The sequence below is a fragment of the Poecile atricapillus genome, chromosome 2 (assembly GCF_030490865.1).
Source record: "Poecile atricapillus isolate bPoeAtr1 chromosome 2, bPoeAtr1.hap1, whole genome shotgun sequence".
Classification (NCBI taxonomy): domain Eukaryota; kingdom Metazoa; phylum Chordata; class Aves; order Passeriformes; family Paridae; genus Poecile; species Poecile atricapillus.
In genome coordinates this window covers 10,164,259-10,178,818 of record NC_081250.1, presented here as the reverse complement: position 1 = coordinate 10,178,818, position 14,560 = coordinate 10,164,259, and the positions used below count along the sequence as shown (strand labels likewise).

The window sequence follows — 14,560 nt, the reverse complement described above, 5'->3', positions numbered from 1 at the left end:
TCCAGAGGTTGCTGGGGAAGATCCTTTTGGTCTAGAAAAAGTCACAACAGTAACATCCCAGGAGACAAGAATTCCTGTTTTGTTATAGCCCATCTGGGGTCAGCCTGCAAGGAGGCTGCTGTCACTGGGGTTTGCTGACTGCCAGCCAGCACTGCCACCTCCTGAAGGGAAAACCTTGTGCTCCATTAGTGCTACTGAGCAGATCAAAAAAGAGGCTTTTCCTCCAAGTCTTAGACAAACCCAAGAAGGCCTGTTGTACACAGGTTAGTGCTCTGGGCTCTTGCCTTTGTCCTGCCTGCCAGAACTGTACAAAACTCCTGAAAGAAGGATGCTGCACAGCCCATGATTTTTGCAGAATTATTTGGTTCTGGGGAAAGCTGCAGCAAAGATAATTTCTACCTCAGAGCACAGAGAACGGCCCCAGCCCTCTGATAGCTGGAAGAGCTACTTGGGAAATATCCCTGTGGCCTCTGAGGAACTAAGAAAGGGAATTCAACATTCTGTTCAGCACTATGGGCGGCCATCAAGGAGGTACAGTACCCCTACAGGCATTCTTCAGGTGGGTTCATGCCCCTGCATAGCAGGGAGTGCTGCAAAAGCATTAACTGACAATTTGACAAAACTCCATGAAGTAAGGTGGCATTGCTGCTAAGTTACCATTTATACTTCTTCATCCAGGAGAGCCAGCTTCTAACAACCTCAAAATTGTCTTTCTGAATTTGGTCTGCTCAAAATCAGCAAGCATCTTTAGGAATCCAGTCTGAAATGCTTATTGCATGATGGGGAACAGGGGGAGGGATATCACACAGTCTGTGCAGGCTGCTTTCAAACCACAGAGTAACACAAAATTTACTTTTTATGTCCTGTCTAGCTACAGCTTTGCTAATAAAACAGGGAATTACAAAGAAAACAGATGCAACTGCCTCGAAAGAAAAACTACAACCCACACTACTGAAAGACAGATCCAAGAAAGCCAGCATTTACATTGGCTAAACTGATAACCATTTATTTACATCAGCAATAAAGGGACTGCCCTAGCTGTGTGAGAAGGGAACCTCTCCATTTTCCTTCCATAATTTAGCTCCTGGGAAGTTTATTTGTAAAAATGTCTGCAAACAAGTGTCCTCTCGAGAGCTGTTTTCCTGGTTTTTCATGTTGCTGGCTGCACACAAGCCTGTGGGAGCCATTAGGATCATCTGCTGGAAAGGTGCAGGAACAGCTGTGTCCCTCCATTATGTACAGCATGGGCCTCAGCCCAGAGACCAAATTCACATCTGCTGGCTTGGAGACATCAAAAAATGCTATGACAGGAGAGGACAACTGATCTGTGGGTCCTGCACTTCCCTTTACATATGCTGGCCATAAGTGTGGGATGTAAATCTCCACTTACAAAGGGAAAATAGTGTCATCTGTGCTGGTACCAGCACATGTGGCACTGGAGGCAAAATGCCAGCTGGCCTCAGGCCTTCTCTTTTCTTTGTATTTTCCTCTTTCTAAATGTTATCAATCACTTGGGGTTTTGTTTCAGACAGTACACATCACAGACAATGCTCATTCACTTAAAGACCACCTGTTGCAAGTTAAAATAAATATATGTGTAAATAAATTTGAAAGAAAAAAAAGTTAAAAGCCTATGGAAATGACCTATGCACGGACTTAAATAAGGCTTATATACAAATAAAAGAACTCAGAGAAACTAAAACAGAAACATTGTCAAGACCAGCACTCCAGCCTGTACCCTGGAGGCCACCAATCTGCATAATCTCATTATTGTTATTCCTGCCTTTACATTTCTTCCTTTGTTTGCTATTTACTTGAGGTATCTGTATTAAACCCAAATTTTATGAAGGTATAAAAATGAAATTGGGCTAAGCCAAGGCGATTATGACCAGCTAGAGAAAGAGTAACTGTTATTCTTTAACTATGCATTAGTCTTCTGAGGGCTAGAAGTACATCTCATTTCCCTGTACACCACCAGCAAAACGATCCCTTCATCCCAACTGGACTGTTTTTTTAGGTATGAGAAAAAGACAAATACAGTGTGAATAATAGCAGCTGTATTCCCAATCCTAGACATCAGCATTACACAAAACTAGAGGTCTCTGCTCCTAATTAAAAAGCAAAGCCCCCAAAACTCATTTAGTATGTGTGTTAATTACATGAGATTTTGGTAAGGAGGTATCATTATAATAGCAGCATACAAGTGCAGTACTACACACCAGGGACTGTCATTAGTACCACTGAAGGAATAATCACTGGGGAGTTGTGTAATTGGACCAAGTCCAGCTGCCTGGGGCTGTGTGTTGGCAGGCAGATCCATCAGCTTGAATGCAGAGGTGTTTATCCTGACCCTCCCTCTCCTGCCACATGCAAACCAGCTGTCTGCATGATGCCTTCATTTAGGGTGGTGATTGACAGATAGTTCGAGGCCACAAAAACAGGCAAGATTGTCAAATACTTTTTCTATCTTTTGATTGTTTTGCTCAGTAGAGAGGCTTTATGTCCTCATTAACAAATTCAGTGATGTGGTACCAGGGCATTTTCTGATTAGTCTGAAGGATATGGTAAAGGCACATTGGAGCAGATAAAAGTAACTCCAGTCAGTCTCTTTCAAAAATTCTGCCTTCAAAACCACCAAAAAGCAGGAAGAGCTGAGAGTCCAGCCTCACAACCAAGTTATTGTGCCCGAGTTACTGCATGTCAGCTGAATGGTGACAATGGTTCACACGTGTGTCTGCACTCGTGACAGAACAGAGGTAATTTGATGTATTCTATAGTGGAAAAAGGCAATTCCATTTCCCTCTCCAGTGCCACAGGTGAGCACATGCACACAGGCACCAGCAGCTGAACACAGTAATTCCATCAAGTCAGTCACAAGCAACTTCTCTGGTCTGCAGAGACAGGTAGACAGGAAGGAATTCTCTTATTGACAGAGACCCAAGCACTGCACCACATAACCGACAGTAAAACCTCTTTGAGGAACAGAAATAAAGACTCTACAGGAGCTCTGGCATTTGAAGCAATTCTTCCCTTTCCAAAAACCAAACTCATAACTGTGATATTCAGCTACTGACTGTCTCGCCTGAATACTTTTTCCACTCTTCTCCAGAGCAGAGTTTTCCCTGCAGGGACCATCGTTTCATGTAAGCACAGGGACTAATGAGGCTGAGCAGCAGCAAAACAGCCCTTTATAGCAAAGGGGGCTGCAGGGAGGTGGCAGGACTGGCTGTCCCTTGGCTCATGCTGTCTCCTGGAGGCTCCTGCTCCTTTCCAGCCCCACCAGTGCTGCAATCCTGTGCCCACCCCTCTGTGTGTTACAGACAACTGTCACAGTGCTGTGTGGCTTCTTGAACAATGGCGTTCACTCCTGTGTTCTGTGAAAATCAGCAAAGAAAACAAGGATTTTGTGCATGTGCCAGGTCCCAGCTCCTGAGGGGAGCAGTTTCCACCTGCACTCTGCTCCTGGCTAGCAGCACAGTTTATGGTACTTGCAGTGTTTGGCTAGGGGCTGTACAGCCATGTGGGAGAACACACTTCAGCCTGAGAAAGCATGAGCCACAATCCAAATAAAACCAGGGAAAAGTTGGTGGCGTGTAACAGAACAGTAAGTTAAATGTCTATTTTCGTGTTTCTAAAGGGCACACCAACGTGTTTTTTGTAGCTGATGCTGAAAATTTACACTTAAGGACCAAACAAGAGAGGAATACATTTCCAAATGGCATGTCTTAAATATAAAGGAATATAAAAGAGCTGTAGAAAAAGCAAGGAGAGGAAAAGGCCAAAAGGATATCACTAATAGCCTTATTAGCAGGGGAATCTAAATTGATGCAGCCAGATATTGTACCCTCTGAGGTCTCAAGATCAAAGGAGTGTGAACATAATGCAAAGCATGTCTTATACAGAGTAAAACTGCATTTGGAAAAAAATATTTTTTGATACTAAGATCTGATTGGACTTGAGAAGATATTGCTGTTAGCACTAACAAATTAAGATGGAAAGTAACCAAAACACCAAGTTGAAATTTGGAGAAGATTTGAAACAGTAATATGAAGGAGAAAGCCTTAATGCTGAAAGACCAGTGCAGTTAAAAGCAAGGAAGAAATCTCCCTCAACTGGCCTGCAGGATGCATTATACATTTCCACTTACTCTCTTGCGATCAATTTTTGACACTTACCCACTGCTTCTTCTTGGTCTGGGAAATCAGTTGCTTGTGTTGACCTGCTAGTTTCTTAATTTCTTCTAAAAATTCTTCTTTGCACTTCTCCTTTACCTGCTTACATTTTCTGTCCATCTCTCCTTGTGCATTGGCCACAGCTTTATTTACAGCCTGCCTTTTCTCTTCTTCCATCTCTGTACGCAGCTGCCAAAGACAGTCAGCAAAACAAGTCAAGGGACAGCTACTCGAGTTAGAAGTGTCATATTTAAACCTCTACTCTTTATACCTCTATTAGTGGTGCAGGTAGAGGTCACCTAACTAGAGATTTCTCCTATTTAGGAAATAAAAATTACTCAATCAGAGATATAACAAAATTTTAAATCAGAATTAATAAAAATAAAAATGTCACTTTATTTCTACTCTGCTAAGCACCTACAACAACAGCTACATAAATTCTATGAATATTTGCTCAATTCTCAGTTTATAAATTTATTAATTTCTCTTAAAAAGAGATTTTGTTTTTTCCAGATCTACAGCTGCATATAAATCTATAATAAGTGCAAAATGGAAAATAAAAAATAGAGTATTGAGTTCATTAAGAGATACCTTTTAGTATTCATTGTCAGTGAGGTTCCTTTACCCTTGCTCAGGTACCTACACGTTCAGTGTCTTAATCCTAGAGGATTAACACTTGAACTCCCTAGGTTCATTTCACAGTCCTTCATCCAGAAGAAAATTCATCTTATTTGTCTTATCTTAAGACAGGTACTTAAGAGAGGTCAGACAAATCATCCTCCAAATTGCCCTGCTCTCTCCAGCCAAAGGTGACCAGGTCAAGCTTAGACATTGAATTTTAAACAGGTTAATATTAGATAAGAAAATTCAAACAAATTTCAGTGACCCTATTTGATCTTTAGGTCAGAAGATGGAGAAAAGAAGAATTATTTATGACTAGCAGTTGAACAATGACATTGTTTAGAATCACACTTAACAATGGAGAGAAGGGCTTTGGAAACAGATACTCGTGAATGAACAATTAGTTTCAGTTTTGGATCACAAACTGATTTCACTGGACAAGAATCAAAAAAGCCAAGAGTTTTCTGTTTAAAGTAGGTTTGTTGGTATAGATATGGTCTAAAAAAGCCATAATGGAGACTATTTTTATGTGGTCTCTTTGGAAAAGGCTTTTTATTCATTTTGGTAAGAGCGGTTGTTACAAAAATAGAAAGAATGTGAAAAAATCCCCTGAACTGCCTCTCCTCAACCCAGTGTAGGTGGTGTTCAGCAAGTGTTACCTTTTCCACTGCCTCTCGCACAACTCTCTCAGTTTCTCTTTTGTGATCAGCTTTCATCCTGTCCTTGAAATCGTTAAAGATTTTGGTGTATTTATCATGGCACATGTTCTGACACACTCCATCATTACTGGTCTGGGTGCTCCGATGCAGCATTTTTGGAGAAGAGGCACTTAACTTCTTGGTCTGAGTTGAGACTGAAACTTTTTCAATGGGCTGAGGCATTGTGGGAATTTCCTGGCTTGAACTTACTGCTTCAGTTTCAGGTTCTGGCTCCTGCAGAGAAAGAACAAACTTATCAATCAGATATCAAAATAGAACAAATCAACCTGTTAACTTTTCAGTTCCCCCAAAGAAAAAATGTTACTTGCCTAATATCAGTATAGTTAATGTGAAAGGTGTCTGTTGAAGACCTGTAGTGCTAATGGGATGTGGGATCCCAGTGGAAACCAGCTTGGGAGTGGGCAGGCTCTTGGGTCAGTCTTTTCTGACTTCAGCCAGCCTCACCTCCCCAAAAGTATGAAAAACCTCAGAGGCTGTGCTGACTCCTTGGGATTGCTAGAGGTTTACTAGAGATATTTTCTCCCCCACAATATTCTGCCTAAAGAGACTACAGCTGAACGGCCAAGGCTCCTGAATTGTTTTGGCAAACTCTGGGCTTACTCTGACCCAACAGGCTGCAGTGGAGTCTGTGATATTCCACTGATTCCAAAGAACTGCTGCAAAGATTGATTGGTACTTCAAAGGTCCTTTGAAGATGAAAGGCTAATGAGAGTCTACATCTTGATTCCAATAATATAGAACTAGACTTGGATGACCACAGAAGCTCTGTATAATTACACAATTATCAAGAAAGAAGTCACTGTTACTGTAGTGTACTGTGCTGAATTTAGCTGCCTGTGTTATTACAGTGTAGCACCAATTGCTCCTGCTCTTTAGAACAGATCGAAGTTATACTCCTGGAAATGCTTATTGCTATTTCAAGTGTCTGAAGACACAAACGATTTTTATTTAAAGGTAGATGTTTTAATGCTCATTTAGCAGTGTAGAGACACAGCCTTGCTCAGGACTGGACTTTGTGCCTGCGTGTGTGATGAGGCATTGCTCACACCATTCAAAAGGCTGACTGTGTATTCCCTTTTGCAATCAATTACTCCCTAAGAGGTCACTGTGATTGACTTCTGGATCACTGATCAGAGCTAAGAAGGCATGTTAAGACATAAATATATGAAGCAAATTACAGTATTTGCTTGACAGAAAACACAGTAAGAATGGCAAGACATCCTCCTGTAATCTCCCTATCTTGCACTCAAACCCAGTTTGTGCCCCAGGGAGCACAGACTGTGTCACTGCCTCCATCCACGGCGCTGCCTCCCGCAGGATCAGGTACAATGGGGAGGCAGCTGCCCAGGAATTAGGAGTGGCCATGTCCCTGTTCCAGCCACCACAGAGAGCTCTGCTCCTGCAGTACCTGCACCCTCCTCTGCAGCGGCACCCTGAGTCCTCTTGCAAGGAACGGGCATATGCGCACATTTCTCTCAGCGTTCCTCGGGCAGCTGGAACAAGGCCAGGAAAAAGTCCTTGGCGGCTCGGGAATAGATTTACGGCTCTCTCTGTAAGTGCCCCCTTGTGTACACGCGCAATAACGCAGCCCTGGCTTCCCTGATCCTGCAAGCGGGATACGCAGGGAAGCCCCACAGACAAAGTGGATATGGTTAATAGTCTCGATTGCACTTCCTAATTTCTACCGTTTATGGACTTACTGATATCCTGAATTTGTTATTAAAAAAGAAATGTTGTAAGTTGACGTGATTTATTCACGACACAGATATGCCCATGATGACACACGTTACTTGCACGTGGGAGGCACAATTACATTTGTTAGCTAGCAGTACCAGGCTGTGGGGCTGGAAGACTAATACTGTACCATCACTAAAAGGTAACTAAAACTGAAGGCGTGCCTATTAAAATTTCGGACTTTTTGTACTTTTCTATCTCTACAAATACAGTAATTGAGGTTACTCACTTCTTTCTTGAGTTCCATACTCTGGTTACGTCTTCCTTTCTTTGCTCTTGGTTCCTGAGTAACCTTCAGCTGTGAACATTAAGAAAAGCATATTGAATCAACCCAAACCAAATTCAGGTAAGTGGCTTTCATTGTAGTGTAACTGATGTGCCTTCTATTGTGATTATTTGCAATTATTTAGGGTATCAAATAGAAATGTTAATTAAATGTTCTTAAGTGAGAAGTGCACACAATAAACTTTCTACATTATCACTGATGACTATGACTGCATGAAGGAACAAAATTAATGAACAAGTTCTACCATTCAATATGCACTTGCTAAAACACTCTTAACCATTCCTTTCTTCATTGCAAACACAAGTTCATACACTTGTTTTCTGAGATATTCTGGTACCAGTGACCCAGACTTAAAAATCAGATCTTGTTGGATGCTAGAAAACAGCAGTGATTATAAAGAGAATATACATATGTAAATATGGGAAGATCATCTAGACTGGATTATAAATTATACCTAGAGGGGTATGGAACTTTATGCTTTAGAATAAAAGTCAATCTCACAGTAGAAACATGGATGAGATCTAAGTGAGTGGTAATTATCTTGTAGATAAGTTCTTACGCCTCCTTTTGAAGCACTCAGTACTAGCTAGTGTTAGTAAGAGGATATTGCAGACCACAGCAGAACAGTGAGTTTGATGGCTACACCTGTGTTCCTGTATCTGGGAAACCAGTAAAACAGGTATAAGCATTAGCCAAGTCAAGGATGAATAGTTGGCATTGAAGACTAAATATGTAAATGGACACTTCAGACCCTGTGACTGACATTTCAGAAAAAAATGGGAAAATACCAGCTATCTTTTACTTGTGACCATTTTCCTTTTTTACCACAGGCTGTTGTATGACTGCACACAAGACTTTAAATAAAGGGGCTACAAAGGGTTAGCTAAGCAAACCAGGCTAAAAAGCCTTAAAACCACTTTGATAAGGAACAACTTCCCACCACAATATAGAGTTTTATAAAATTTTATATTTTTAGTTCCAAATTGGATGATAGACCTGTTTGACAAAAGGAAAAAGGAAGAGGATCAAAATATTCCTATTTTTTTTTAATACAGACTTGGAGAAAGGAAAGTGGTTTTAAATGAGGAAAGATGTTGGCAGGGAAAGGGCTGCCAAAAATACAGAGAAGCATCCTGCAAACTATGAAAATCTTACTGCCAAGTCACTAGTAGTTAATATATTAACACCCTCTTGGTTAATGAATGATTTGTAAAGATCAGCTATGATACAGGAATTTCCATGTGGAAATGCCAAGTTTTGGAAATTGGCCATTTGTGCTCTTTGTTAAAACAATGTCATTTTTATTGTTTTGCAGAATTATTTTTAATGACTAATCAGTTCCTGGTCACATGGTCCTCAAGTGCAACATTTGCACTGAACATTAGTTGGACCTGCTGAAAATGTCACGGCTGGTGTTACTTGTGGATCTGAAGGCAGAACAGAGCTCAAAGTGAACATACTCCAGCTGTGAAAAGGCTGAGCAGCTACAGGGCTGTCCCTTGATAGGGCTCCAAGAAGACAGTGTTGCAGTCCATCTGATATCTGTGACATTTGACTTGAACATTCCTATTTAACTTTAGAAATCTTAATCTGTCTCATCAAGGTGCTGTACGTGACAAACGCTCTGAAACTTCACAAAGGTCATCCAAAAAACAGAGGAAAGAAGAAAATCTATATTCTTGCTGTCATTACTGAGCTACAAAACATAGGGAGAATAAGTCTTTGAACCCTCTTGTCATCACAAACCTGCAGACAGAGCACAAGGCTAATTTAATAGCACATTAATCAAAAAGACATTGTCTTTGTACTCTTTAATGAATTGCTAATACCGCAGCAGCACTCACTTGCTCATTGCTAGTGGAAGAGATACTCGACTCTGCCTCCTCCTCCCCTTTGTCCTCATTCTTTGATTTCCAGAATCTCCCCTCACGAAGAAAACGCTGGTGCAGTTCCAGTTCATCACAGGCCTTCTTCCATCCCATACTGCGTTTCACGTGCAGCCGGTGGATGTTAACTGTGATGTCTTGAATGTTTTCAGAGGGGATCCAGGCCCTTTTGAATACACAGCGCAGACAGGTTCAGAAACATTAAATACAGGTGAAGGATCTCGACCTGAGAAACTGACTTCAAAAGCAGTTTTTCACAATGGCCTATCACTGACAATTCCTTTATACTTTGATTTTTTTTTTAAACTCAACACATTTGAAAAAAAAAAAATGGACTGCATGCTGTTAGACATTTTTGTTTCTATAAATACTCGTTAGCTGTTGGTGCTATGACTAAAAGTCTCTCTCATTTTTGATGAGCCACAAACCTTCCCCAGCACTATCTCTTACCTGCTCTCTCACTAAATGCCCTGACTCAGACACAGAAACATTTTTTCACTGGAGGTTCATATGCTGATCCAGTTTAGCTCTCGAACTCTTTCCTAAAACTGTCAAGGATGTACCAACTCATCACCTTGAATAGAGACATTTTGTGTTCTGGGCTCCTGTCTATCAGGACTGAACTTCCATGGGGACTGTCACACTTCTTTGGACTGAATTCATGCCAGTGACATGGTTCCAAAGTTACTTTGTCCTCTCAAATATATTCAGAGAATCCTCAGAGAGTCAGATGGGCAGGTCTTGACATTTTGAAAGGTTATACCAAGCACTAGGCAACATTAGACATTGAAAATATAGAGTCACTGCCTTGCACATCTGCCTAACAGATTAAATATTCAACAAATGACATGTTTGTGAAAAGATTCTTGATTCTTGCAATATAAATTAAATTCAAGTAAAGACAAAGAAACAATGCCAATTTACATCAACCAGGAGTTTGGCCTCTTGTCCAAGTCCAGCATAGTAACTAAGAAATGGTTCTCTAGTTAAATATCCTTTGCCTTCTGTATCAGCACACATTTAAGAAGTTGCAAGCACCTCATCCCACGGGTACCAGGTTACTTTATTAAGTAATTTTAAACTGTGTGAACTTAAAGCCAAAGATAACTTATGAAATAAACAGTGTTCCTAAACAGATTCAAGGAAAAAAAAAACATTCTGTGACTGAGGCCCCAGTAAAGATCCTTTACTTACTTTATGACTATTAGAAAGTCTTGGAAGTTCATATAAAAAGTGAAAAGGTGTTATACACTATGCAAGTTACATGAAAGCAATTTAAATAAACAGTCTTCTAAAACACTGTTACTGAATTGTCTAGGCCCTTTTGGGATGCACCAAAATACACCATCTCCTGAGAACCCTGAATTACTTTAGAAATGTCTCCTCTCCTCACATTATAGCCATATAAATAAAACAGTAAAAAAATCCAAACAAGTACATCCACTGTCACACTGCTACAAACCTCCCCAAATGCTGAACAACCAGCTGGAGAGAGAACCAAAAGCTGATCTCTAAGAGTCAAGTTTCCAATGTAAAAAGGGATTCCCTGAAATTGCAAACTGGCTCCCAGCAGGAGGCCTGTCAATGTTCTAGCAGTGAGACACAAACATTTGTGATATATATCATGGTACTAAACCACAAAATTGTAGTCCCTCAGCTCAAATGAGAAATTGCCTGCAGTCAATACTGCTGGTAGAAGGAGTACATTTCTGTCCAATTTTCACCCTGGCCTGGATTAGCAGACTGCTACACATTTGAAGAAACAGTTGAAGTTCACTTATTGTCTTTAATTAAAATGGCATTAAGGAACTCCCTTCTGGCAACTGTGGAAAGAGAATCTCTGAGCCATTAAATCTGGACACTTAAGATGTGTTAGACTGAACTTTAAATTTTCTGGAACAATTGTGGCAAAGTATTCAGTATTTCTAAAGTTGGCAACAAGCTGAGCCAGGATTTGAAACATGACAGATGAGATAAATTCTTTTAATATTTTTTGTAAAAAGCAGCACATGGAATTAATAAATTACCTTTGGTGGTGATGGCCAAAAAAGCGAACATCAACTTGATTGTCCTCTTTCTGCATGACTTTGGCTGGCCAAAACCCAAAGCCTTTCATTTTGGCCCAAACCAACTCGTGATTAGGTATCTGGAAAAAACAAAAAAGTTGCATTTATTAGTGGATATGAAATGTAATATTGCTATCTCCCACAAATATTCTGCTGGAATACTACACTAGTGCTTTAAGAGTATGGTTACTGTTTGTGTCTAGTGCTATTTTCATTTTTATCTTCTTACAATACATTTCCTTGTTAGATAGATTGCTTGGATCAATGTAAAAAAAACCCAAAACTACAAAGTCTGAAAAGGGTATAACTGCCTATTGAAAGCAGAGATTTTGAGCAGCCTAAAAATTAACTTGTCTTTCTAGCTTCATTCAGGAGCAAAGTTTTAGTTCTGTAAGCTCCTTATTTTCTTGTGAAACTGTTGTAACTGGTGGATATCCAAGTTTTATAACATATATTGTTACAGCTTTGAACTTCAATCAATACTTCACTTGTATAAAAACATCCAGGCTTACAGAGTATTAACCATGCTTTTGAAACAGGCCCTCTGAAATGGAATATTCAATGCATTAATGACACCAAAACTGCAGGCTTTCATACAGAAAAGCAAACAAATAAAAATCTGTGTCAGCAACATACACAAGGATAGCAGAACCAATTGTCAGGTCGTGCATTTGACAAATAGAAACAGTTCTTGCAAAGCTGCAGTTCATCCAGCTGAAAAACAAAAAAAAGGTAAATAAGCAAAAACCATCCTATTTATGTGATTTCAGTAGCATCCCTCTCCCTTAAGTAGTAAAAATTTTCAGCCCTGCTTGCTAATTTGGTGGATTTACTTCTGTCCGTGCAAACTGAAGGTGTGAAACTGAGGTGGGCTGTGAGAGGCTGGAAGACAACCTGAAGAAACATGATTCATGTTTCAGAAAACCCAGGCAGAGGGAGAAGACTAAATCACATATTAATGATCTATTATAGATGAAATGCAAAGAATAGTTCTTAAAATTCATCAAATATTTAAAGTACATTGTGAAAGAAGTAATTCAACTGTACAAAAGGAAAAAGTGTGCCAGCTCCTCAGCTGTACTTTTTGGTCTCCTCTGAATGCAGAGAAACATTTTGATGACAATTACAGAATTTAATAGGAATCTCAACCTCAGATTCAATTTATATTAGTAAGTACAATTATTTCTAGTCTAAATCTATATTAATTGATAGTTTCAAAACTAAAATTTTAATATCAGTGTTTTTAAAATTATAATCTAGTTGCAAAAAAACCCCAAAACCCCAACAAAACCCCAAAACCAAAACCATAACCAACCAACAAACCAACAACAAAAACCTAAAGAAAAAGAAAAAGGAATTCTGAATCAGCTGCTAGACTGTCTGGAGGAAATTTATAACTCAATTTCACACGCTTTTTATTTTGTAATACAAAGAAAAAATTCTTAGATTCAGAAATGAAAATCGAGTATCTTGACTACATCTTGGTTACTTGGTAGTACTTACTTCATGGCAGGTGTCTTTGTAAAGCATCCTTGCTATATCAGCTTGTTCACTGTCCGCTGTAAATTAAAAATAGATGGTATAAACAATCACAGTATGATCACAGTGCTCACAAAGATTTGCAGCTGTCATTGCTGTGACTTTCATGCTATAATTGTTGTGCTTAAGAAGACAAAACATAATTTGATAACTTGGACAACCCTTCCATTTAAAATTTTCTAACAATCAGTTCAATATTTGTTTTTTGTGTCACATTTATATGCCACAATACCACTTTTACACTGAACAATGTAAGTACACATCTGAGGAGGAGCAGCAGCAGGTAGACACAGTTGCTTTTAATATGGGTTCAGTTCCTTTCTCTGCTTATGTCTTAATGGCACACTGCAGTTGTCCTAAAACATCTCCTCTCTGCTCTGAGTGATGCTTTACAGACTGTGTATCACTGAGTCTCCCTTCACACCTGTGTATTCCTCTCTGGCACATTCACATCTCTCCCCACCAGCCATAGTGTGAATCTCCTGGGGCTGCAAACAGACTGGTGCCACCCTCCTGCCAGTCTCCATGATGGGGGCTGTGTCTGCAGGGGAGAACCACATCCGTCCTGAAATGGTGCCCCTGGAAAACAGGACCTGGCTTATGGACAGGGTGGTGGTGATTTTTGACTTCCAATCAGTCACTCATTACCTCCCCAGTGCCTGGCAGCTTCACTGATGGCTGCAACAGCAGTACACTCCTGGTGTGGATGTAGCTACATTTACTGTCACAATACGGCAGATAATGCCCAGAAGTAAAAGAAATATATCTATAGTACATGTTTCTGCTGACACAGCACAGAGAACCCTACCCTAGGAAAACATATGTATATTTGCAAAAATCTGCAGAATAGACTGACTTTGCTGAAGAAGAAGCAGGATAGAAAAAGTTTAATTCACACTCAGAGGTTTAGCCAGAGAGGATGAATATAGTTCTGTAGTAGTTGGGCCAGAAAAGACCAAAAAAATTCCTTATGAACTTCATTTTTAAGGGCTTTCAAATTTCCTCATCCACACTTAAGACTACTTAATGCCAAATTCATCCTGGAATTGTGAATTTCCTACAAATAAAGACAAATCAAACAAGGCAAGCAGTAAATATAGTATTTTACCTCCATAGAAAATCACTGTGTTGTGTAGAAGCAGTTGAGCATCTGCTTTGAACTCCTCATAACTCCTGTACTTTCCTTCATTTACTTTCTGCAGAGAAGAAAACACAAGACTGTGAGAAAACTTCAAAGTGCTCTACCTGCTTTATGCATAGCAGCTTTCACAGAAAGCTGCATTATGCAACACAGATCAGACACTGCTTTTCCTGCATACAAAAGGAATACTTACAACTCTTTGACATGGTTTGTTAGTACCTGAGAATTGCCTGCCCTCTATGCAATGCCCAGAAGTAGAATAGATTTTTTAATACTTGACCAAGTTTAAAAAAGATTTTCCTGGTTGTAACAAGATGAATGTGGAGTAGCTGCAGCATAAGGTGTGGCCCAGAACATTTGTTTAAACTAAAATATGTTCCCTGAGGTGAACATTTT

The 14,560-nt window shown here is 39.9% G+C and overlaps 1 protein-coding gene across 7 annotated transcripts in view; it reads right to left on the bottom strand.

Moving 5' to 3' along the window:
• The window catches only part of ZMYND11 (zinc finger MYND-type containing 11), a 105,032-nt gene that overhangs the window by 2,631 nt on the left and 87,841 nt on the right, over positions 1–14,560 (bottom strand). For all 7 annotated transcript variants that reach the window (XM_058831552.1, XM_058831556.1, XM_058831557.1 and 4 more), the window contains 8 exons: positions 14,132–14,219; positions 12,988–13,043; positions 12,121–12,198; positions 11,446–11,564; positions 9,377–9,584; positions 7,476–7,544; positions 5,453–5,725; positions 4,176–4,361 (listed from right to left, as the gene is read on the bottom strand). In XM_058831552.1, the coding sequence (XP_058687535.1) occupies positions 4,176–4,361; positions 5,453–5,725; positions 7,476–7,544; positions 9,377–9,584; positions 11,446–11,564; positions 12,121–12,198; positions 12,988–13,043; positions 14,132–14,219 (1,077 nt within the window). The remainder of the gene's footprint in view (positions 1–4,175; positions 4,362–5,452; positions 5,726–7,475; positions 7,545–9,376; positions 9,585–11,445; positions 11,565–12,120; positions 12,199–12,987; positions 13,044–14,131; positions 14,220–14,560) is intronic.